Source organism: Trichosurus vulpecula, chromosome 4 (genome assembly GCF_011100635.1).
Source record: "Trichosurus vulpecula isolate mTriVul1 chromosome 4, mTriVul1.pri, whole genome shotgun sequence".
NCBI classification, from domain to species: Eukaryota; Metazoa; Chordata; class Mammalia; order Diprotodontia; family Phalangeridae; genus Trichosurus; species Trichosurus vulpecula.
The window spans coordinates 208,663,070-208,687,541 of record NC_050576.1 but is presented as its reverse complement, the minus strand read 5'-3'; the positions used below and the strand labels follow the sequence as shown (position 1 = coordinate 208,687,541).

Genomic DNA, 24,472 nt, shown 5'->3' with positions numbered 1-24,472 from the left:
TCTACTTGTTGGGAAACATTTCCTTACATTAAGTGGAAAAATGACTCTTAGGACAAAATGCCATTCCCCTCCACCAGTTGGAAGATCATAGATAGGAGAGTGAAAAGAGGGAATCTTTAGAAAGTAGGTCCTGTGCTATGCATCTTTAGAAAGTAATAATTGTTTATGTAGCAGATACACTAGAATTTTGATTGCCTCAATATTATGTAGGTTTAGTTATATCAGAGGTCATATCATGGCCCTTGAAACATATAAACTAAATAGAGAAAACACTCTGATGTAGACTTGTTGGCATCTAACAAGAATTTTAGTCTTTCAGTTTTAGCCAGCCAGGTGGTGCAGTGACAGAATAGTGGGTCTGGACTTAAGAAACCCTGAGTTCAAGTCCAGCCTCAGACACTTAATAGCTGTGTGACCCTGGATAAGTCACTTAATTTCTGTTTGCCTCAGTTAAGTTTCCATAAAATGGGGATAATAATAGCACCTACCTCACAAGATTGTTTTGAGAATCAAAATTACTGAGTGTAGTGCCTAGCACACAGTAGGTACTCAATAAATGCTCATTCCCTTCCTTTTCCCCTCAATGCTATAAAAAAGGTTAGTGAGTATTATGTTTCAAGCTAAATGAACTGCTTTCCTGGTGCTTGCATGCATGTGTGCATGTGTGTGTGTGTGTGTGTGTGTGTGTGTATGTGTGACTTTCTGCTGTTTGTATATGTTTGTGCTGTCTGAATATATGAATATAAACACGGTTAGCAAAGATAGACAAGATATCATTAAACCCTCTCCCTGTCAGTTGCATGTTGACCTCTGAAAGCTAACTCTTTTAAATTTACATATATATATATATATATACACATTTTATATATATATATGTGTGTGTGTGTATATATATATGTGTATGTATATATATATATATATACATTTTATATATATGTGTGTGTGTGTGTGTGTATTCTTTTATTTTTTGAGGGGGGAAGGCAGGGCAATTGGGGTTAAGTGACTTACACTGCTAGTAGGTGTATCAAGTGTCTGAGGCCAAATTTGAACTCAGGTCCTCCTGACTCCAGAGCTGGTCCTCTATTCACTGCACCACCTAGCTGTCCCCTTTTAAATTTATATCTCCCTTAACACTCTTGCTATGAGCAGGCATCAGAAATCCCTTCTTGGAATGTATGCCCTAGAGACAATTTTGTACCCCTTGTGGCTCTGGCATTGGGATCATCACCTCATACGTCTTCTGGAGCTGCAGGTTGTTGTCCCAGAAACTGAGAATTCCTCCTTTGCTGACGGTCACAAATGAGTGTGAAGTAGAAGGAGAAGAGATGGCTAAGATCCGAGTGGTTGGCTCTTGCTGAGAAAAAGGGCAGAAAAGAGGATCATACTAAGATGGTGTCCTATGTCTTCTTTGGAGCCAATCTATAGGTCAGTCCTTTTATAAGGTGAGGATGCTTGCAACAACTTTGAAGTTTACTTCAAGCTCTACTGTCTTATATACTATTTATTTGAAGAGGTTAAATCCAATAAAATCATGTTTAGTCAGTTAGTATTATGTGGTATTTGAGAAGCAGCAAGGTGCCAGGGTCAAAGAGCTGGTCCTGATTGAAGAAGACGTGGGTTCAGATCCCTGCCTCTGATGTCTACTGGCTTTGTGACCTTGGGCATCTCTTAATCTTTCTCTTATTTATGAAATTTGTGAAGTAGGAAGTGCTTCTGCTTTCACTTTCTACTCTTGCAATTTGTGAAAGCTTCAAATTGCAGACTATGTCTCCACTGACAGTGGTAGAGAGTTTCCTTAAGGTGACTTCACTATGCCAGTGACCAGACATGGTTTAAAACTATTCCTGGTCATTTCAGACCCTATCTTTTAGGTCATTTTTCTTTAAAAAAATGGTTTGTTAAGAGGGGCAATGTAGTGAAATGGGGGAGGGAGGCAGGAAGGTGATACAATGGATAGAACACCAGCCCAGAAGTCAGGAAGACCTGAGTTCATATCTGATCTCAGACACTTGCTAGCTGTGTGACACAGGGCCAGTCACTTAACCCTGAATGGGTAGAGGACTGGTTTTGGAGTCATAAAGACAGGGTTCAAATCCTGCCCCTGACATATATTTGCAGTGCAACCATGGAAAAGGTAGCAAGTGACTGAGGCCGGATGTGAACTCAGGTTCTCCTGACTCCAGAGCTAGTGCTGTATCCATTGTGCCACCCAGCTGCCCCTGTCTCAGACATGTACTAGCTGTGTGACCCTGGGAAAGTCACTTAACCCTTTTTGCCTCAGTTTCCTCATCTGCAAAATGAGCTAGAGAAGGAAATGACAAAACACCCCATTATCTTTGCCAAGAAAATTCCAAGTGGGGTCACAAGGAATTGGACACAACTGAAATGACTGAACAGCAGCAACAAATGTGCTAAATAACAAACACCAACATTAACTTCTCATTAGTTACCAATACAAGTTAAGAGTAAGATATGGAGAAATACAACTTTTAAAAAGTCTACTTAATGAGCTTCCAGTCAAACTATCCACAGAGGAAAAAAAGACAAAGAAAAAATCACGCGATGAAGAATGCCTGGACTATGCTATGCATTTAGATGGACAGCCCATAGAACCAGTCTTTTAGTATATGTCTTTTACATACACTGTAGGAGGACAATGAAGTAGGCTCAGAATTGAATGGGACAGTGGTCTGTATTGCACTTGGGAAAACATACCTTTTTGCTATTCCTTGCACACTATCCTCTATCTCCTGACTGGACATTATTTTCACTGATTGCCCTTCATGCCTGGAACTCTTCCTCCTCATCTCCGCCTCCTGACTTCCTTCAAGCCTCAGCTAAAGTCCTACCTTCTACAAAAAGCCTTTTCCAGCTCTCCTTAATAGGTTTTAAAAAATATTTTATATTTTCCAATTACGTGTCAAATAATTTTTAACATTTGCTTTTTAAAATTTTGAGTTCTAAATTCTTTCCTTTTTTCCCTCTCCTCCCCCTTCACTGAGAAAACTATCAGTTTTTTAAAGGTTATACATATACAGTCATGCAAAATGTATTTCCATATTAATTATGTTGTGAAGGAAAACACAGACCAAAAAATGGTGAAAAAATAAAGTTAAAAAAAGTAAGCTTCAATCTGCATTCAGACTCTAGCAGTTCTTTCTTTGGAGGCGGATAGCATCTTTCATCTTAAGTCCTTCGGAATTGTCTTGGATCTTTGAATTGCTGAGAATAGCTAAGTCACCCACAGTTGATCATTGCATAAAATTGCTGTCATTATGTGCAATCTTCTCCTGGTTTTGCTCACTGCACTTTGCAACAGTTCATGTAAGTTTTTCTAAATTTTTATGAGAACATACTGCTCAACATTTTTTATAGCACGATAGTATTTCATCACAATCATATATCACAACTTGTTCAGCCATTCCCCAATTGATGGGAATCCCCTCAATTCTTTGGCATCACAAAAAGAGCTGCTGCAAATATTTTTATACATATAAGTGGTTTCCCTTTTTGTTTTATTTTTTCTTTGGGATACAGTGGTATTGCTAGGTCCCAGGATCTGAACAACTTTATAGGCCTCTGGGTGTAGTTCCAAATTTCTCTCCAGATTGGTTGAATCAGTTTACAACTCTACCAACAGTGCATTAATGTCCCAATTTTCCCACATCCTCTACAACATTTATGGTTTTCCTTTTCTGTCATATTAGACAATCTGATATGTGTAGAATGGTACCTCAGACCTGTTTTAATTTGAATCTCTCTAATCAATAGTGATTTAGAGCATTTTTTCACATGGCTATAGCTTTGATTGCTTCCTCTGAAAACTGCCTGTTCATATCCTTTGACCATTAATCAACTGGGGAATAACATATAAATTTGACTCAGTTCTCTATATATTTGAAAAATGAGGCCTTTATCAGAGAAACTTGCTATAAAAAATTTCCCCCAGTTTTCTGCTTTCTTCCTAATCTTGGCTGAGATATCTGACATAAAAATCTCTCGTCAACTTGATCTTTAGAAGGTTGGATGTTTTCACTATCTGTTTATGACTTGGCTGAGGAAAGGAATTCGATTGCCCTTTCAGCATTCCCAGTATTACCATGATTATTTTTGGAACCACATTTCTGTTTAGATATCTAGTCCCTCTTGGTAACTCTTTTCATGGGGAATTAAGTTGTAGTGCTGGGGGATACCTTGAGACATCCTTTAGCTCTATTTATCCCTGATACCTTCAAGCCACCAAATGCCTAGGTAATCCAAAATGAATTCTAGCCCTTGGGCTTAATTTGCTTTTCTTTAAAGTAAGGCAATGATCTCTAGATGAACCCTCCCTATGATGACTGAGGCAGAGGACCTAGAACATTTAATCTTAAGGTGACTAATTGTCACTTAACACTTCAATGTAAATAATGACCAATTGAGAACCCCATGGGATGAAAGCCTGTCACACCAAAACATTTTTCCTGCCTCTTTCCTTTTCCCTCAGTCTTCCCACCCATTAAAACAGTAGCAAGCCTTTGAGAAAACACCATAACCCTCTCAACCAGACTTCTGACATATTTATTCCAAATGGCTGGCTCTAAATCCAGTTCTCTACAAAGTCCAAGCTATAGTTTAACTAGACTAGCCAATTCCCCAAATGTTCTAGTTAACTAGAACCACTCCCAAATAGCCTGGAGGAAGCCAGAAGATGGGCTGAAAACTCTTTTCTGCTCCCTACTAACCCTCCACCCCCAACCCAGCCTAGAGTATTGGCAGTAGGCTTATTTCTTTCCCAATTCCAATCCTACCCAACTCCACCAATTTACTGGTAGGCTTTGAGTAGCTAATTTGGCCTATTAATGTAGCTTAATGCTCACCCGGTTCTGTGAACATTGTCGGATCAAGGGCTTCCCCTGAAAGAAAATGTCTTTGGATTTTTCCGAATGATCTCTCTTTCTATATTGGAGTAGCAAATGTGTACAGAACTCACTCCAATCCACAATATTGTCACGGGCTGTGTGAATCTTTAAAAACAAGAAATAGTCTAAAGTCAATTTGTGCTTATTTATGTATATGGGTGATATTATAAAATGCCCCCTAAAAGGTCAGATATATTCCTAGAGTTCCTAAGACCCATGGGCCTCCTGGAGAGGAATATTTTTTTTTCCCATGACTGAAATTTTTCTTAGATTTGAGGCTAGCTAAATACATTATAGGGCAAAGCTTTAAAACAGGACAAGGGCAGGAGTTAGGAAGGTTGACCACTGTATTCTCTGTTGTCCATGCTGGACAGGGACTTTATCGATAACCCAGCTGACAATCACTGGAGCCAGAACCTGTGGCTGCTTAGGTATAGGCCTGAATCCAGTCTCCAGATAGACAAATACTAAATGGAAGCAACAGTGGTGGGAGAAAAGAAGGGAAAAGGAGTGGGGGAAGAAAATGGGAACTTGTATGTAGAGTAGATGATATTCTCAGTGTAGACTGGGCCACTATATACAATCTCCAGAGGATACTGCTACATTCCTCCTCCCAGAAAAATGTGAAGTGTAGAAGACTTCTTCCCCTTCCCCATTCTAAACAAAGGCTCATTTCCTCACTGTGGATGGAGTGTCAACTGATGGTGGTAGTTTTAAAGGCAGAGAAAGAGTACCTTGTTGAAAAGTAGCTCGGTTCGGCCATTCCAGTACTCTGATCCCAGAAGCTCAGTCAAAGCATTCTTGAACTCCTGGAGAGTCAAACTTCCTGAGGGATAAGATGTCTCCTTTTTGGGGAGCATCTTGTAATCAGGATTGTGCTCAACTTCTGGTTCTGTGTCTTCCCCATTTGGGGATGTAAAGAGCTGCTCCAAGTGTTTCAAATGACTCAGGTGTAGCTTATCTTCCAGACTGTTTTCTTCATTCTGATGAGGGCTAATAACAATAATAACTGACACCAACATAACACTTTACATACATTATCTTGTTTGATCCTCCCAAAAAATCCATGAGAGATAAGTACTACAGGTATTATCATCTCTGTTTTACGGATGAGGAAACTGAGACAGAGAGATTTATTGAACTGCCCAGAGTCACACAGCTGGTGAGTATCTAGTTCACACTTGAACCCACATTTCCTCAATGTACTTCCAGCAATTTGGCCTCTTTGCCATGCTTCCTCTTAAGTTAGAAAGGGAGAAATAAAAAAAAAACAAACAAACGAACAACAAAACAAAACCCTGATCAGTGTGGAAAGTTTTCATTAATCTTCTTTTCAGTGAAAACATTTCCTTTTTGGAACAGCTGCTACCTTATGGGATTCTGCAGAGTTGAGTGGGAGCCCAGAACCAAATCTTTGTGTGTTGCCTTGGGCAAATGTAATGAAAATGTTAGAAACCTTAGGGGAGGGATTGGAGCATCTATTGAAGGGGCTGTACACTTTCTCTTCTACTCTTTGTCCCTCATTTCACCCAACTCAGAGAGCCCACAGAGGGAATATATGCTCTTTTCTGCTCCCTGACCTTCACTTAGACCAGAGAAGATGTCAGTGGGCAGAAGACCCTCTTTCTCATTCAATTTCTCTTTCCAACCCACTAATCCTGGAGGAGCAACCAGGTGACTAAGGCTCAAAACTGCTTGCCTTTGTCACATAACACCATCCCATAGAGTCTGTAGACACAACACAGTTTATTTGTTAAGATTGGTGATGTGAATTTCTGTTTCAGGTGGTGATGTGAATCCCAGTTTTCCTATACACACCCAGTGCTTATCTTGAAAAGGACAATAGGGGCAGCTAGATGGTGCAGTGAGTAGAGCACAGGCCCTTAAGTCGGGAGGACCTGAGTTCAAATCCAGCCTTACACATTTGACACACTTACTAGCTGTGTGACCTTGGGCAAGTTGCTTAACCCCAATTGCCCTGCTTTCCCCCTCCACAAAAAGAGAAAAGGACAATAGATAGAAAAAGGATAATAGAAACTGAAAAGAGATAAAAGTAAATCCATCAAGTCCAGAAACTACATAAGAAGAAGGTCAAAAGCTTATAAAAGCAGAGAGGGAGGGCCATACCAGGGAAGTCAGCAGAAGCCCTGGTAAATAGACCTGCAGCTTTTAGGAGCTAAGAGAGAGACTACACTATAGAAAATAAGAGGAAATGTAATAGAATGCAGAACACAAAAAAGAAATACCATGGGTTAAAACAGGCCTGCACATCATATGGCTCGGCGGGCAAGCAGCAGGCTGCCAAAGGATTTCGGGTGGCCTGTGAAAAACGTAGAGCATGTAAAGAAAGTAAAGATGTAATGAGTTCTTTGTCCATGCCCCATTTAACCCACCTTCCACTAGTCACTATTATCCCCCTCATGTTACTTGGCAGGTGGGTTGCCACTGCGCACTCTCTGCTGTTTGTCATGTGACCTGCAGCAACCAAACATGGTCAGCCTGTCTGTAGTCTGAGAGAAGTGAGAGTTGTATCTTTTTGCTGTGTTTTCAGTTGTTACTAAATGTAAATAGTAAGAAAACCTGAAAAATGTATTAAAATTTGTACCACTTTGCAAAGTAATTTTTAAAACATTAATGTGCTTTCATGATGAATAAAAATCTTAAGTAATAAGTGTAATTGGTATCAAATGAAATTTCCCTCTTTAAATATGGTTTATTTACAAAATAGTTTAACCATTAATTATACCTTTACTTGGAAAGTGAGATGCTAAAAACCCATCTGCAGCCTGAAGAAGTTTAGCTTATTTTAATTTTGGCTCCGACCTACTGCCAAGTTGCGCAGGTCTGAGTTAAGAGAAATCCAAAAGATAAACCCAGATAGAGTACAGCTAGGTCCCAATTAATGCAAATAATGAATCCCTTGAATTGTCTGCATGTATTCAAATTCACACTGTTTGAAGTTTTCATTATGTAAAATATGGTCATTGTTTCTAGCCCAGTGGAAATACTTAGGGTGAATTTAAAAATGTGACCACTCCAGAGGATTCATTATTCACATTAATTGGGACCTAGCTATAATTCCATAAGTTATAAGGATATCCTAAGAGAAAGAATGACTAGGTGACAAGAAATACAAGAATGGCTTGAAGCGGTAAGCAAGAGATGAAAATGAATGAAATTAGGACTTAAATAAGAACTTTGGAGGGAAAAATGGAAGTAAAATCAATAGCTCAGAAGAGAAAGCTAAAAAAAAACCCTAAGAAGATACAATCTGTAAAAAAAATACAATATCAGAACTCAACATGCCATCATGAAACTACAAAGTCAAAAGATTTTTTTTTAAAAAAAGAAGAAAATGTTAGATATTTGTCATAAAAAATAAGTGACCTAGGAAACAGGCTTTGGGAAGATAATTCAAGAATTATTGAACTCCCTACAAATCAGGATCAATCCAAAACCTACATAATATACATATATGTGTGTGTGTGTGTATGTGTGTATGTGTGTGTGTGTGTGTGTGTGTGTGTATAATAACACAAAGGAAACATATAATAACACCAAAGAAAAGTTCTAAGATCTGTTAGAACTAGAGGGCAAAGTCTAGTAGAAAGAATGCATTGATCACCTCCTGAAATAAACCACAAATTGAAGACATGCAGGAATGTCATTGTTAAAATTCAGAATTTCCAAATTAAAAAAAAATACTGCAAGCATCCAGAAAGAGTTAAATTACAAAAGAATCACAGTTGGGATCCGTATAAAATTATGCTACAAGTATGAAAAAGGGAAGAAAATCTTGGGAATGCAATATCCTAAAAGGCAAAAGACATAATTATGATAAACTTACCCCAATAAAACTGACTATAATCAGATAGGGTAAAAATTAACTATTAGTAGAATAGAGGATTTTTAAGTATTCCCGATGAAAAGATTGGAGGTGTTTAGACACTTTGAACTGCAAACAGGAGTCAAAAGAAACTTAGAAAGGTGCTTAAAAATGGCAAAGTGCTATTACAGAGTGAAAATTCAAGTGTCCTTTCAGAATCCCACTGCTTTCAAGGGAGTTAAAACAACGAAGGGCCTGGCTATAGTTTTGTTCTATTTTATTGGTTTCAACAGAGTAAATAAAAAAGAAGAGAAAGGAAGATATCAATGAAAAAATGAAGAAGGATGAGAATTTTACATAAGTGTAAAGTATTTTACAATAATATGGTCTTTACATAATTGCGGTGTGAAAGAAGAGGAGAAAACAAATATTAATCTCAGGAATTCACTCTTATTTGAAATGACCAAGGAGCATTAAACACTGAGTTTGGCGTAGAAATAGATGAACAGTAATGGTTGGTTGGCTGGTTGTTGTCCTTCGTTCTTGAAGAGGACCAAAATGACATCACTATGTTGGAGTCAAGGTACAGCATTTCCTACTGTGGCTGATCAGACCAATTTGAGCTTGGAAGGCTCTACTCCAGGTCAATCACAAATAGTCCACATGGATATTTGGACTAGAGTTGTCTCTAAACTTGCAAGTTTCACATTTCTTCCGAGTTACTGCAATCCCACTTCGCTCAAAGAGCACAGCACCTTTTTTGATGTTGGCATACAATGTTGGGTGGTCCTTTTCCAGTGTCCCCTCAGTGTTCTTTAGAGACCCCTTGAGAGAATCCTTGTGTCACTTCTCCCGAATACCATGTGAGATTCTGCCTTGCATGAGTTCTCTGTAAAACAGTCTTTTAGGCAAATGTACATTTGGCTTTCAAAAAATGTGGGCAGTCCATCCGAGTTATGTTCTCTGTAGTCGATCAATTTAGCTCAAGAAGGGACCTCAGTGTCTGGTACCTTATTTTGTGAGGTGATCTTCAGACTTTTCCTAAGACAATTCAAATGGAAGCATTTCACTTTCCTGGAATGGCGCTGATATAGTATTCAGGTTTCACAGGCATACAACAATGAGGACAGCACATGATTCTGTAGACCTTTAGTTTGGTAAGGAGTCTAATACCTCTTCTCTCCCACACTTTCTTTTAGTCTCCAAAACACTAAACTAGCTCTGGAAATGCATGTTTCAACCTTATCATTTATGTGTATATCCTTGGAAAGTATTCTGCCAAGGTAAGTGAATCTATCCACAGTATTAAAATTTCTCCATTTGCTGTGACCAATGTTTCCATGTACAGATGGTATGTTCCTGGCAGGTGAAGAAGCTGTGTTTTCTTGGTGTAAATTATTAGGCCAAAATTAACACAAGCAGCAGAGAATCGGTTTGTACTTTTGTTGCACTTCAGCTTCAGAAGCTGCATTGAGTGCACAATCATCTGTGAACAAAAAAATATCATGTACCAACACTCCCTCCACTTTAGTCTTGGCTTGTAGCCTTTTCAAGTTAAATAGTAACCTTGATGCTGTTTTTGTTCTAGTTAAAGGCGTCTGCCAATATTACTGAAAAAATCATGCTTTTAAAGCATGGGAGCAAACACATAGCTTTGCTTCACTCCACTGGTGACTGGGAAAGCACCAGAGCATCATCCATTATCCAGAACTAGAACAGGCATGAAATTGACATAACAATACGGATGAATTCTCTGGGAAAACAAGTTTTGACATAATTTTCCACAAGCCCTCAGAAGTGACAGTATAAAATGTTTTAGTCAGATCAACAAATATTGTGTACAGACCTCTGTTCTGCTCCTGGAAGTTCTCCCGGAGCTGTTGAGCAGCAAACACCATATTGACTATTCCTCTGCCTTTTCTGAAGCCACACTAGCTCTCAGGTAGAAGATCACCTTCCAGGTGAAGGATTATCCTATTAATGAGGATTCTGGCAAGAATCCTTCCTAGAAATGACTAAGAGAGATAATCTATTTTCTTTTACCTTTATAGAGATGGACAATGGAGGTGTCCTTGAACTCCTGTGGGATAATTTCCTCTTGCAATATAACTCAGAAAATTTCAATCAGCTTTTGTGTGAGCATTGGATCCCCTGCCTTGTAAATCTCAGTTGAAATAGAATCGACACCGGGCACTTTACCACAAGAAAGGAGCTTAATGGAATTCAAAATCTCTTCTTCAGTTGGTATTTCAGGTAGAGAGGAATTGACTTCAGACTGAGGTATATGGTCAATGGTTTCAGCATTGATTGATAATGGTCTGTTGAGAACACTATGGGAGTGTTCAGCCCATGTAAGCAGAATGGCCTTTGTTTTCTTTGAGTGACTCAGTTTATCTCATTGAGCTTTGCTGGGTGCTGGGCCCCAGGCCCAGAGCCCTGTTACGTGTGGAACCTTGGTAGGGTAGGGCTAACTCCAGGGAGGGCCTATGTTGGATTAAAGTAAGCCTGTCAACCCCTTCACCTTGCTTCCCTTGGTTAAGCAGATCGAAAGAACCTGTGCTTTCCCAGTCAACCCCTTCACCTTGCTTAAGCAGATTGGAAGAACCTGTGCTTACCTGGTGTAAGAAGCTGTGGGTGGAGCTTACACCCCTGCAGAAGCTGCTAGCTGGTTGGTTAAAAACAGCTTCCGTTGGAGCCAGAGGCAGCTACAGCCAAAGCTGAAGCAGGAGCTGCCAGTAGCAGAGCTGACCTACGTGTGGATTGAGGAGTGCTGAACAAGGACTTGAGGCCAGTGGGTAATCTTTTTACCGTAGAGGGGAAGCATGTATATGATTTTCCTTTATACCATCATGCTTCTCTGTGGCCTCCTGGTTACTCTTGTGAGGCAGACTTATTGGGCCTGGAGGCTTTTGATCAATATATCAAAATGGGGATGCTGGTTTGTGGGTCTGTTACTCTGGAGCTTAAATACATGCTTTAATTCTTCTGCCTCCTATCTAGAGAATTTCTTATATCCTGCGGTTCCGAACCTTTCTGACATATATATGATTCTCTTTGAAATTATAAATTCTGCCCTCCTATTACAGCCCATCTCTCTCTAGGATCATGTCCTTATCATTAATCAATGTGGCTCCATCAGCACTGAGCAGTTGAGATGCACCATAGGTCTTTGGCCCATAAATAGCCTTCAGGGCATTATAAAGTACTTGGGATTGTTACTATCAGTGTAAAACTGAATTTCATCTACCTTCTTACTGAACCAAAAATCCTGTATCTCTCTAAGCTTCAATTACACTTCACTTTTGTTGGAGCTAAATGCTGCCTTCTTAGAGACAGATGACCTATCCTGCTGGTAAACCCTGAGTATTTCTTGTTTTTAGTTTAGCAATTTTTGAATTACCCCATCATTATCGTCAACCCAATCTTGATGGTTTCAAGTGTTCTGGCTCAGATGAGTAAATGTAATGCTGTCCGCCAAATCTCTGAAAGCTGCCCACTCCTTTTCTGCTCTCCGCTCTACTGTTATCATCTGTGTGTTGGCTCAACTTTCCCTCCAAATTAGCAATGAAGTGTTCCTGCCTGGAGAAGCACTCTAATCTGTTGACATTAAGTCTTCTCTTAGTCATCTTGCCTTGGGTCTGCTGTTTTGTTGAATGAGTATGTTTAGCTTGGAGAGGCTATGTTTGTAATCAGTCCAGCACTCTGCACCACATATCACCTTCATCACTCTCACATCCTGTCTCTTCTCCTTACGATGATATAGTCTATTAAATGCCAATTTTTGCTGCTAGGGTACACCCATGAAGTTTATTGCATTGACGTAGATGGAAGACAGTGTTGGCAATACTAAGGTCATGAGATACGCAAGTTTTCGGTAGTAACTGACCATTGCTTTTGCTGTTTCTGACTCCATTCCTTCCAAGGACTCCTTGCCCTGTCTGGCAGTCTTCCTACTCTTGTATTAAAGTCACCCAGAATTACAAGCTTGTCCTCTTTTGACACATCGATGATGGGAGTCTCCAAGTCTTCATAAAATTTTTCTTTGACCTCATCAGGGTTCATCATAGTGGGAGCATATGCACTGCTGATGGTGGTGTGGCACTTTGCTGAGAGTGGCAATTGTGAGTCTATCTATCACTCCTTTTAGTAGACATACAAACTTGTTGACTAGATGAGTTTTGATAGCAAAACCTATGCTGCTTCCCTTCATTTTGACCAATTCAGAAAAATGTGTATCAAGCTCCAACTTCAGCAAGCTGGACTTCATTTGCCAGATTTGTTTCACTCAGGGCTGCTATTTAGATAAAATATTTGCTGAGTTCTCTCATAACAAGAGCTTTCTTTCAAGTTTGTCTTTCAAGTCCACTGGATTTAGTGTTGACAATATGCATGCACACATTCCGTGTACTGATGGTGATGGGAATCATCTTTGCAAAAGGTTTTGTATATTTTCTGTGTGTGTGTGTGTGTGTGTGTGTGTGTGTGTGTGTGTATTTGACCACAGAGTAGGATCCCTGCCTGCTGTGGTAAGCAGGGCAGGGTTGAGTGAAGCAGACAATTTTTAGGGCACCTTTTCAAACCCCTTCCTCACAACAGGAGGTAAGCAGTGTAGTCCTTTAAAAAGACTGTTTAGATACCCACAGGGCTGCTGAATCCCACTGCTGCTTCCAGTAAAAATATAACCCTATGGTCTGGGCTGCCTATGTGCAGGGTTGTGCCTATGACTTCCAGTGTATGTGTACCTGCTGCTTCATCCCTTGCCTGTTGCCATGGGACTTTAAGATAGGTAAAAATGGTAAAATGGTATGGGTGATGTCTTTTCATTCACACATAAATTAGATTTAAGTGAGGCAAAGTTGCTCAAAGTGGTTGATCTCATTCTCTCTTCCAGAGTCCTCAAAGTACAGTGACAAGACAAAGTCAAGATAACTGGTGATGGCTTGGGATGCAGTGGGTGACCTTGGTGTCTTCAGTGTCTAACCAAGCTCTAAGAGCTCCACAGTGCCTGCTTCAGCCACCTTCATGGCTGTTGGAACAAATTGTTTTCATCTGTCCATCCTGCTGGGTAAAGTCTTCACATGTTTGGGATAGAAACCTTCCCTAACTGGAGAGGCTAAGTGTTTGAGACCCCTCAGTTACCCTCAACCTGGTTTAGCCCATTTGCCAAAATGGTTTACTGGGGTATTGCTGCTGTATACGCTATAGCTTCTTGGAGCCACAGGTGAGAGCTGGGTGAATCAGATGGACACCAAAGGTGGAAAGCAGCACTGAAAAGGGCTTGGCAGCCATCACACCAGAGGTGCTAGTCTTCCCTGAATACACCTTATATCCCATTAACAATAATAGCAAAATAGGCAAGTACAAGGAGAAGGAGGAGGTAATTTTAAGAAGGGCAGAGTCATGAAATGAATAGAAACAAGATAAATATCAACTTGAGAGAATGGACTATAAAGGACGAATTAAAAATAAAGAAAGCACTAGAGTCAGAGATTGAACCCTGAGTGAAGAGAGGAGGGGCAGGGGTGTAAGAACAAACTACTTTATTTCAGTTATAGATCCATATGAAGAAGAGATATATGGAATTGATAATCACAATTGTGAACATAAATAATATGAACTCATCCATCAAATAGAGGGAAGCAGAATAGATTAGAAAGCATAATTCAACATTTTATTGTTTATAAGAAAAATACTTGAAATACACGGATTCACGGATTCATGAGTGGCTAGGGCAGAATTTTCTGTGACTCATGCGACTTTAAAGTAGAGGGGGTGGTAATCATAACTCAGACAAAGCAATAGTAAAAATAAATATAGATAAAAGAGACAAGCTGGGAAATTACATTATACTAAAAGATACTGTGATAATTAAGTAATCTCTCTGTCTTTCTCTCTTTATATATACATATATATATATATCACACACACACACACACACACACACACATATATATATATATATATAAAACATATATATTAACTAAATAGTATAGCCCCTAAGTACTTAAAAAGAAAAGCTAATTGAATTACAAAAAGAAAAAAAGCAAAACTCAAACAATTGGGGACCTCAGCATGCCCCTTACAGAACTAGACAAATTTAACAAAAAGATAAACAAGAAAGAAGTTAAACTACTTGAAAAGAATTTTTAGAAAAGTTAGATGCAAAAGGTCTCTGGTGACTGGGAATAGAAACAAGTATACATATCTATATCATCTGTCTATCTGTCTCTCTGTCTATCTATCTATCTAGCTAGCTAGCTAGCTAGCTAGCTAGCTACCTATCTGTCATCTACTATGCACGATGGTACCTTTACAAAAATTCACTGTGTGCTAGGGTCTAAAAACCTCAAACAAATTCACAAGAATAAAAATACAAAATTTATCCTTTGCTAGCCACAGCAATTAAAATTACAATTGGTCAAGGGCATTCAAAGAAATGAAGAATCCAAAATTTAAATATAAACTAATACCAAATAATTGATAGATCTAAGAACAAATCATACAAACGATGATAATTTTATCAAAGAAAATGACAATATGGTAATATTCCAACACTTCTGGGATATAGCCAAGGAAGAGAACTCAAGAAATGAAGAGGAAAGAAAAGTGTTGGTATATTATCTCATTTTTGCTATTTTCTTTAAGAAAATTTTCAGCAACTATTTTGCCCATTTATATGACAACAAAAAGTGAAAATTAAGTGGATTAATATTTGTAAAACACAACATATACAGACTAATAAAGCAATTGACATTATAAACAGTATCTATTTAACATCAAGAGCTAATATTATCTGTAATGGAGAAATGCTATAGGTAGTGGTATGCAGGAGTCAGCTCATACTGGCTTGTTAGATCTGATTGTTAAATTTTCAAAATGAGCATTTCCATCTTGGAAATTGGCAAAGGCTATGCTTGATTACTTATAGTTAAGAAAGTGATGAAGAAAATGTTAATAGTGAAGATTAAGCTTAAAGGTGTGACATGTACTTTTTAGTTTGTTTGTTTCAGAGACCTGATTTTTAAACATTTTCCAGCATACCTGTGGCTTTCAAATGATATCAAGGGCAAAGTAAAGAGGTACATTGCAATTACTATATTTGATACAGTTCTGGAAATACTAGCTATAGCAATATGACAAGAGAAAGAAATCGAGGGAATAATCATAAGTAAGGAGGAAATACAATGATCATATTTTGAAGATGATATGACATTATTTAGTGAATGCTAGGGATTTAATTAAAATTAATTGAATCAATAACTTTAGTAAAATATGAGGATATAAAATAAATACACACAAGCTATAAGTTTCTTTGTACCTTGCCAAAACAGCCCAGCAACAGGTAGGAAAAAATTTCTTCCAAAATGACTACAGAATATATAAAATATCTAGGAGTATACCTAAAAGAAACCTACACTGGAATTATATAAATACAGCTAAAGAACACTTGTTATAGGAAAAAATGCAATTGTAAGTAGAGAGATGTTAATTGTTCATGACTGGAATGTGCTATAATCATAAAATTACAATATTACAATATTATTAGATAGGTTCAGTGCCATACCAATCAAACTACCAAAAGGTTACTTTATCCAACTAAACACAATACTAACTAAACTCATCTGGAGGAATAAAGGGTAAATAATCTCAAAAAATAATGAAAAAAAAGGAGAAGGAAGGGGTCTATAGGTACAAAATCTCAAATTAGGTGAAGTAATCATTGAAATTATTTGGTACTTGTTTCAAAATAGAAAAGTTGATCAATGGAACAGAATATGTGTATGACCAGAAGTAGTTGCACATGTTACCATATTTCACAAACTTAAGAAATGCAGCTACTGGGGAAATGTCTCAGAGAAACTGCTAGGAAAGGTTGAATGCATTTTAAGTTGGGTATTTTCAGAAAGGAACAGTACATGATTTATTTTGATTGACTGCATTTATTTTTTATAAGGGAAAGCTTTTTATTATTTTGAGGTAGGGGAGAATTATTGTGATAGTTGGGGCATAGTGATAATGCCAAAAAGTAAAGAAGGGGAAAATTACCACTGAGACATTGAAAAATGCACAGTAGAAAACAAAACTTCAGGAAATAGTAGTATTAGAACTTTTGTGCAAAAAAAATTATTTTTAAAATACACCGTATTTTTAATGTCAGTCACAATGTCATATACCATCTCCCTTTTCTGTTCTTTTTTTGTATTGGGAAATGTTCATATTTTCTGATGCTTATCAAGTTCATAATGAACAAATGAAAATAAACACAAAAAACAACTTTGAAGTAAAAAAAGAAAAAAGGAAACTTAGCAGAGCACTACTGTTGGCAGCTAGGTGTCACAGCTGGTCCTGGAGTCAGGAAAACTCATCTTCATGAGTTCAGATCTGGCCTCAGACACCTACTGCCTGTGTGACCCTGGGTAAGTCATTTAATCCTGTCTGCCTTAGTTCCTTATCTGTAAAATGAGCTGGAGAAGGAAGTGGCAAACTATTCCAATATCTTTGCCAAGAAAACCCCAAATGGAGTCACCAAGAGTTGGACATGACTGAAACAACTAAAGAACAAATGATTTACTATGTCATAACACTGCTGCTGATTCCTTCTCATAGAATCCAAGATGTGATGCTAGCTTTGTTCCTCTTCATTATTCCCTTGGCCCTTTTCATTTTCTTCTGAGATTTCTTTGCTTTTTAAACCCTATCCACTCATGACTGCTTTGGATAAACTCAGACTTTTGGTTCTTGGCTATTCATTCATCCATCCATTCATTAGTTCATTCATTCATTCATCCATCCATTCAACCAACAAGCTTTTATTTTTCTTTGTAACAGTAATTTTTACCCATTCTTTGAATTTAAATGCCATAGATATGACTCTTGGATTCCTTTCTGCTTGTATCAACAATTCTTGTCTGTTCTGCCTCCTCAGTGTCTCTTGCATGCATTCCTTTCTCTTCACTCATTTGCATTTTTTCATAATTGAATCAAAAATAATTTAGGGAGAATCTGGACAAGAATTTCATTCTAGAATGAAAATAAGGACAGTGCCAGTTTACCTTGGACTCTGCTGTAATGAACACTTCATGGGTGAAACTATATCCTCATTAACAGCTTTACTGACTGGGGTACGTGGTAGCAAGGATTAATTGAAACACATTATCTGAAAGGAGGTTCCCAATTTTCACATGGTACTGAAGAGACTGAGTTCAAACTTCAGTGATGACTTTTAGTGTATTATCAAACACCTACTTTAGGAATATCCAAAAGATGGGAGTAGGCTCCCAGATTCACAGTCCCATCATACTTCAAGCAGAAATCTACAACTGTGGACAAAATTGTTCTTTGTGGGAGGTTGGAATCATGTGGAAAGGAACTAAGACCAGTTTATAATTAAATATACTTGGAAGGCAGTATAACTATAATGTTGCTAGTAGCTATTGTGGGGGTGAAAAATGAACAACACCACACAGGAGGGTGGCTAGCACAGGTTCTTTGATCTGCTTTTCCATGGAAAGCAACGTTAAGGGGTTAACAATCTCACTTTAATTAAACATACATATATCATTCACTTAGTTCAGGGGGAAAAAGCCAGCACCCTGAACTTCAGAGAAAACACAAACAGAAATTACAAGCAGAAATTATATAAACAGAGCAAATAACACAAATCAGTCTATCCATAGCAATACATACATAGTTACCAGAGAAAGAAGCAACAACATCTGGGTTTTTCAAAGCCAAGGGTGGGTGGGTGGGCTCCAATGGCTACCCAGAGTCTCGTCTAGCCAAATCACTAACTCTCCTTCAAAGAATATGCCCCCAAAGCCAAAATGCTAACCTTTGAGTATATATACACTTCTTCAGGGTCAAAGGGTGTCACTACCACTCGACTCAAACCAATGTGAACTAGGCCTTCCCCTGATGTAAGCACATCATCAAAGATTCTAGATTCAATCAAAGATTCCTTAGTGTTGAGAAGCAGTCCAAAACAAAGACAACAAAAAATCTCACCCTAATTACCATAACAGGCAGAGAAAAGTATCTTTATTCCTTTCCTGCTGATGTGCATAGCTTATTGCAATAATCCAGAGCTGAAAAGTTGGTTGGGGAAGGTGAATAGAAAAGTACCAAAGAAGTCTGAGGTTCTTTAGTAACAACTGACATTCTCATAGCACTTTAATGTTTATTCAGTTATCTTATTTGAGCCTCATAACAATACTTTTATCTACTCTTACCTGGGCATTCACATGATGGTCTTTTTACTCCTTCCTGAACAATTCTATTGTATTCGCCACAGTGGCTGTTTCAAACCCTCTCTTCTCAAGTCACTTATATCCTACCTTCACACGCCTTCTCAATAGAGGTCCATGCCCATACTTTACCAAAAGCAAAAACAAACAAACAAAACAACCAAGGCTATCTGCCTGAGCTCCCTCAATCCATTAGTTCCACCCTTTAAATCACTTCAGCATCATCTTACATTCACTACTCTTTTGCCTCAGTCTCAGAGAATGGTTTCCTTGACAATGCCAACTATTCTGCTTGTGACCTGGGCACCATCTCCTCCCTTCTTCTCTGCTATTTTGTTCCTTTTATTATTCCCCCATTCTCTAATTTCTAACCTTTCTTTATCCACTGGTTCCTTTCTTGCTTTATCCAAACAATTTTTCCCTATCTGGAATAGCTTCACATGACCCAACTATCCCTTCAAGCTCTTGTCCTATAACTCTCCTCCTCTTCATGTTCTAACTGCTAGAAACAGCTGCCTATACTTATTGCTTAAACTTCCTCACCTCTTCATCCCTTTGTAGTCCGGCTTCTGTGCCCACCATGAAACCACTCTAAGTTACCTTTGCTTTCTTTGTTCCTAAATCCAAAAACCTTTCTTCACTCCTCTGTCTTGACTTCTCCATGTGACTCTGCTGCCCATCCTTTCCTTCTGAATGCTGTCTCTTCCCTGGGTTTCCATGACATTGCTCCATTATGGGTCTTCCTACATGATATGATTTATCAATTTATCATCTGTGTTCCATCTCCCATGTATGGATGTAACCCAGGGTTCTCTCTTGGGCCCCTCTTATTCTCTCTCTACTTTGATCTTGTGCTCTAATCAGTTCCCATAAATTCAACTATCATCTTTATGTAGAAGAGGATGAAATCTACACAAACATCTCCCATCACTCCCATGCACTTCAATCCTATAACAGTCTTCAGGACATCTCCACTAGGATGTTTCCTAGGCTTATCAAATTTAGCAAGTCCAAAATAGAACTCATTATCTTTTCCCAAACACTCATCTATCATTCTAATATTCCTATTTTTGTCAAGAATTTATCCACTTTCACAACCAAGGAAATATTCTTAACCCTACATTCTCAGTGATCCCCTCTATCCAATTAGCTGCCAGTTCTTGTCTGTTCTACCTCCTTAGTGTCTCTCGCATACACTCCATTCTCTTTACTCATGACACAACCACAAAAGTCCAGGCACCATTCACTTTGTACCTGGACTAATAAATCAGCCCTCAAATTTACATCCATTCTTCAAACAGCTGTCCAATTTGTATTTCTAAAGCACAAGTATGACCATGTTAGATGTTTTCTCAAGAAACTTTAGTGGCTTCTCATTGCTTTAATAATAATAAAAAGGAATCTCTCTGTGGAATTTAAAGCCCTTCAGAATATAACTCCACCTAGGAGTCACGTCCTAGCTGAATATGACTTGTGAGGCTGATTATATACTAATATCTATTCACACTTTACTCTCCAGCCAAACCGATCTGCTTATTGCTCCCGTATGCAGGGTGATGGAGGCTTTTCCAAAACAGCCAAAAAATAGCACCAAGCAATTATGCTGTTGATGTATATGCACTATAAAGACAGTAATGTAACCTAGGTGGATGGAGAACACTGAAAGCCTCCATCTTCCACCTAATTACCTTAGCATAGGCTGACCCCATACATGGAATGTTCTTTATCTTTATTCTAACTCTTATCAAGGTTCATCTCAAGAGCCATATTACTCAAGGGATCTGTTATGAGTCCCCCAATCATTAGTGGTCCCCATCACTATGTGTATTTTGTGTATCCCACATTTACTTATGTGTGACTCAGTTGTGTTCTCTTAGTAAAGTGAAGTTTCCTTAAGGACAGGTGCTATGGCAGAGAGCCATTAAGACAGCTGGCCATGCCTTGGCAACTTGGGGTACTGGGGCAATTGAATTGACAACATAATCTCAGTCCACAGATGGTAAGGGTATTAGACAATTGGTTAGAATGAGATTGCAGGGAAACCTTTCCTGGCACTGAGAGCGGGACTCTGTTGCATTGCCCATATGTGAATCTGGGTTCCAGTCTCAGGGCAAGGAGGAGCACTAGAACATCAGAACTTTCAGCCACAGAGAAGCAGGGATCCTGGTTACAGTTACAGGGTAGAAAAAAATGATTGTGGTCACTCACAGACCTGGGCACAGCCCAAGAGAGTAGCAAATACATCTTTCCTTATATCATACCACCTTGGAAGAAATGAAAACTTACACATCCCAAAAACTAGCTCTAAAAACAGCTGCACAAAAAACCTTGAAGCTTTGGATAATGCTTGCATCACCCCAGAAGCAGAACCCAACTTCAATATAAAGTTCAGGGTCAAGAAATAGGCTGGAAAAATGAACAGAACAACAAAAAGAGAACCTGACCATAGAAAGTTACTATGGTGACATGGGAAATCAAAACACAAACTGAGAAGAAGATAGCAAAGTCAAAATGGCTACATCCAAAGCACCAAAGAAGAATGTAAATTAATCTCAGGTCCAAAAAGAATTTCTGAAAGAGCTCAAAAGGTTTTTTTTAAGAATCAAATAAGACGGGGGGCCAAGCCAAGATGGCAGCCGGAAAGCAGGGACTAGTGTGAGCTCCCTGCCGAGTCTCTCCAAAAACCTATAAAAAATGGCTCTGAAACAATTCTAGAATGGCAGAACCCACAAAACAGCAGAGGGAAGCAGGGTTCCAGCCCAGGACAGCCTGGATGGTCTCTGGGTGAGGTCTATCCCACACGGAGCTGGAAGCTGGGAGCTGGGAGCAGAGCAGAGCCCAGCATGAGCAGCGCGGACCAACCAGACCAGGAGCCGGGCGGAATGTGCCCTACCACCCTGAATCAGTGAGCTGCAGCAGTCACCAGACTTATCAACCCACAAACACAAAAGACAGTGGAGAAGGTTAGTGGGAAAAGCTGTGGGAGTGGAAGGAGTTCGCAGTTCGGCTACCAGCCCCGGGGGCAGCGGAGGTGGGGCAGCTACAGCTGCAGGTGCTTCCAGCCCCAGGCCCACCTGGTGGGAGGAATTAAGTGGCGGATCAGAGCAGGAGTGAAGAGCCTGCTGAAGATTTAAGCCCAGTCCAGGTTGGGGGTTCTTGGGGAAGGAGTAGTGCTGGTGTGACAGAGCTGGCACCTCCCCCCCAAACGTGGAACATAGAACTCGTTAGTCTACAAGCAGTCATACCCCACTGAAAAACTCAAGGGTCAAGTTAGTTGGTTGGGAATATGGCCAGGAAGCAAAAATGCACCCAGATTCAGTCTCAGACTCAGGATTCTTTCTTTGGTGACAAAGAAGACCAAAACATACAGACAGAAGAAGTTAACAAAGTCAAAGAGCCTACAACAGAAACCTCCAAGAAAAACATGAACTGGTCCCAGGCCATGGAAGAGCTCAAAAAAGGATTTGGAAAGGCAAGTTAGAGAAGTAGAGGAAAAATTGGGAAGAGAAATGAGAAGGATGTGAGAAAACCATGAAAAACAAGTCAATGACTTGCTAAAGGAGACCCAAAAAAATACTGAAAAATACACTGAAGAAAACAACACCTTAAAGAATAGACTAACTCAAATGGCAAAAGAGCTCCAGAAAGCCAATGAGAAGAAGAATGCCTTGAAAGGCAGAATTACCCAAATGGAAAAGGAGGTCCAAAAGACCACTGAAGAAAATACTACTTTAAAAATTAGATTGGAGCAAGTGGAAGGTAGTGACTTTATGAGAAATCAAGATATTATAAAACAGAACCAAAGGAATGAAAAAATGGAAGACAATGTGAAATATCTCATTGGAAAAACCACTGACCTGGAAAATAGATCCAGGAGAGATAATTTAAAAATTATTGGACTACCTGAAAGCCATGATCAAAAAAAGAGCCTAGATATCATCTTTCAAGAAATTATCAAGGAGAACTGCCCTGATATTCTAGAGCCCCAGGGCAAAATAGAAATTGAAAGAATCCATCGATCGCCTCCTCAAATGGATCTCAAAAAGAAATCTCCTAGGAATGTTGTCACCAAATTCCAGAGCTCCCAGATCAAGGAGAAAATACTGCAAGCAGCCAGAAAGAAACAATTTGAGTATTGTGGAAACCCAATCAGAATAACCCAAGATCTGGCAGCTTCTACATTAAGAGATCAAAGGGCTTGGAATACGATATTCCAGAGTTCAATGGAGCTAGGATTAAAACTAAGAATCACCTACCCAGCAAAACTGAGCATCATGCTCCAAGGCAAAATATGGACTTTCAATAAGATGGAGGACTTTCAAGCTTTCTCAGTGAAAAGACCAGAACTGAATAGAAAATTTGACTTTCAAACACAAGAATCAAGAGAAGCATGAAAAGGTAATCAAGAAAAAGAACAAGAAAAAGAAATTGCAAGGGACTTACTAAAGTTGAACTGTTTGTTTACATTCCTACATGGAAAGATGATGTGTATGATTCATGAGACCTCAGTATTAGGATAGCTGAAGGGAATATGCATATATATGTTTATGTATATATATATAAGTGAATGTGTATGTATGTATATATCTATGTATATATATATGTGTATATATATGTATATATATACATATATGTGTATATATATGTGTGTATATATATATATATATATATAGAGAGAGAGAGAGAGAGAAAGAAAGAGAGAGAGAGAGAGAGAGAGAGAGAGAGAGAGAGAGAGAGAGCAGACACAGGGTGAGTTGAAGATGAAGGGAAGATATCTAAAAGAAATAAAATCAAATTCAGGGATGAGCGAGGAACATACTGAGAGAGGGAGATAGGGGGAGATAGAATGGGGTAGATTATCTCGCATAAAGGGGGCAAGAGGAAGCAGTTCTGTGGGAGGAGGGGAGAGGGCAGGTGAGGGGGGAATGAGTGAATCTTCCTCTCATCAGATTTGGCCTGAGGAGATAAGATACCCAATTGGGTATCTTACCCCACTGGAAAGAAGAAGGAAGAAGATAAAAAAGAGGGGTTGATGGAGGGGAGGGCACATGGGGGTGGAGGTAATCAAAAACAAACACTTTGGAAAGGGGACAGGGTCAAGGGAGAAAATTCAATAAAGGGGGATGGGTTGTGAAGGAGCAAAATATAGTTAGTCTTTCACAACATGAGTATTGTGGAAAGGTTTTACATAATGATATGCATGTGGCCTATGTTGAATTGCTTGACTTCTTAGGGAGGGTGGGTGGGAAGGGAAGAGGGGAGAGAATTTGGAACTCAAAGTTTTAAAAACAGATGTTCAAAAACAAAAAAAGAAGTTTTTGCATGCAACTAGAAAATAAGATACACAGGCAAAGGGGCGTAGAGATTTATCTTGCCCTACAAGAAAGGAAGGGAAAAGGGGATGGGAGGAGAGTGGGGTGACAGAGGGGAGGGCTGACTGGGGAACAGGGTGACCAGAATATATGTCATCTTGAAGTGGGGGGGGAGGGTAGAAATGGGGA

General features: G+C 39.1%; 1 protein-coding gene across 1 annotated transcript in view; it reads right to left on the bottom strand.

The window, feature by feature from the left end:
- LOC118848415 (WD repeat-containing protein on Y chromosome-like) overlaps positions 1-24,472 on the bottom strand; it is a 152,864-nt gene that overhangs the window by 101,484 nt on the left and 26,908 nt on the right. The window contains exons 4-6 of the mRNA XM_036757277.1: positions 5,636-5,894; positions 4,860-5,006; positions 1,229-1,354 (exon numbers count right to left, since the gene is read on the bottom strand). Of these exons, the coding sequence (XP_036613172.1) occupies positions 1,229-1,354; positions 4,860-5,006; positions 5,636-5,894 (532 nt within the window). The remainder of the gene's footprint in view (positions 1-1,228; positions 1,355-4,859; positions 5,007-5,635; positions 5,895-24,472) is intronic.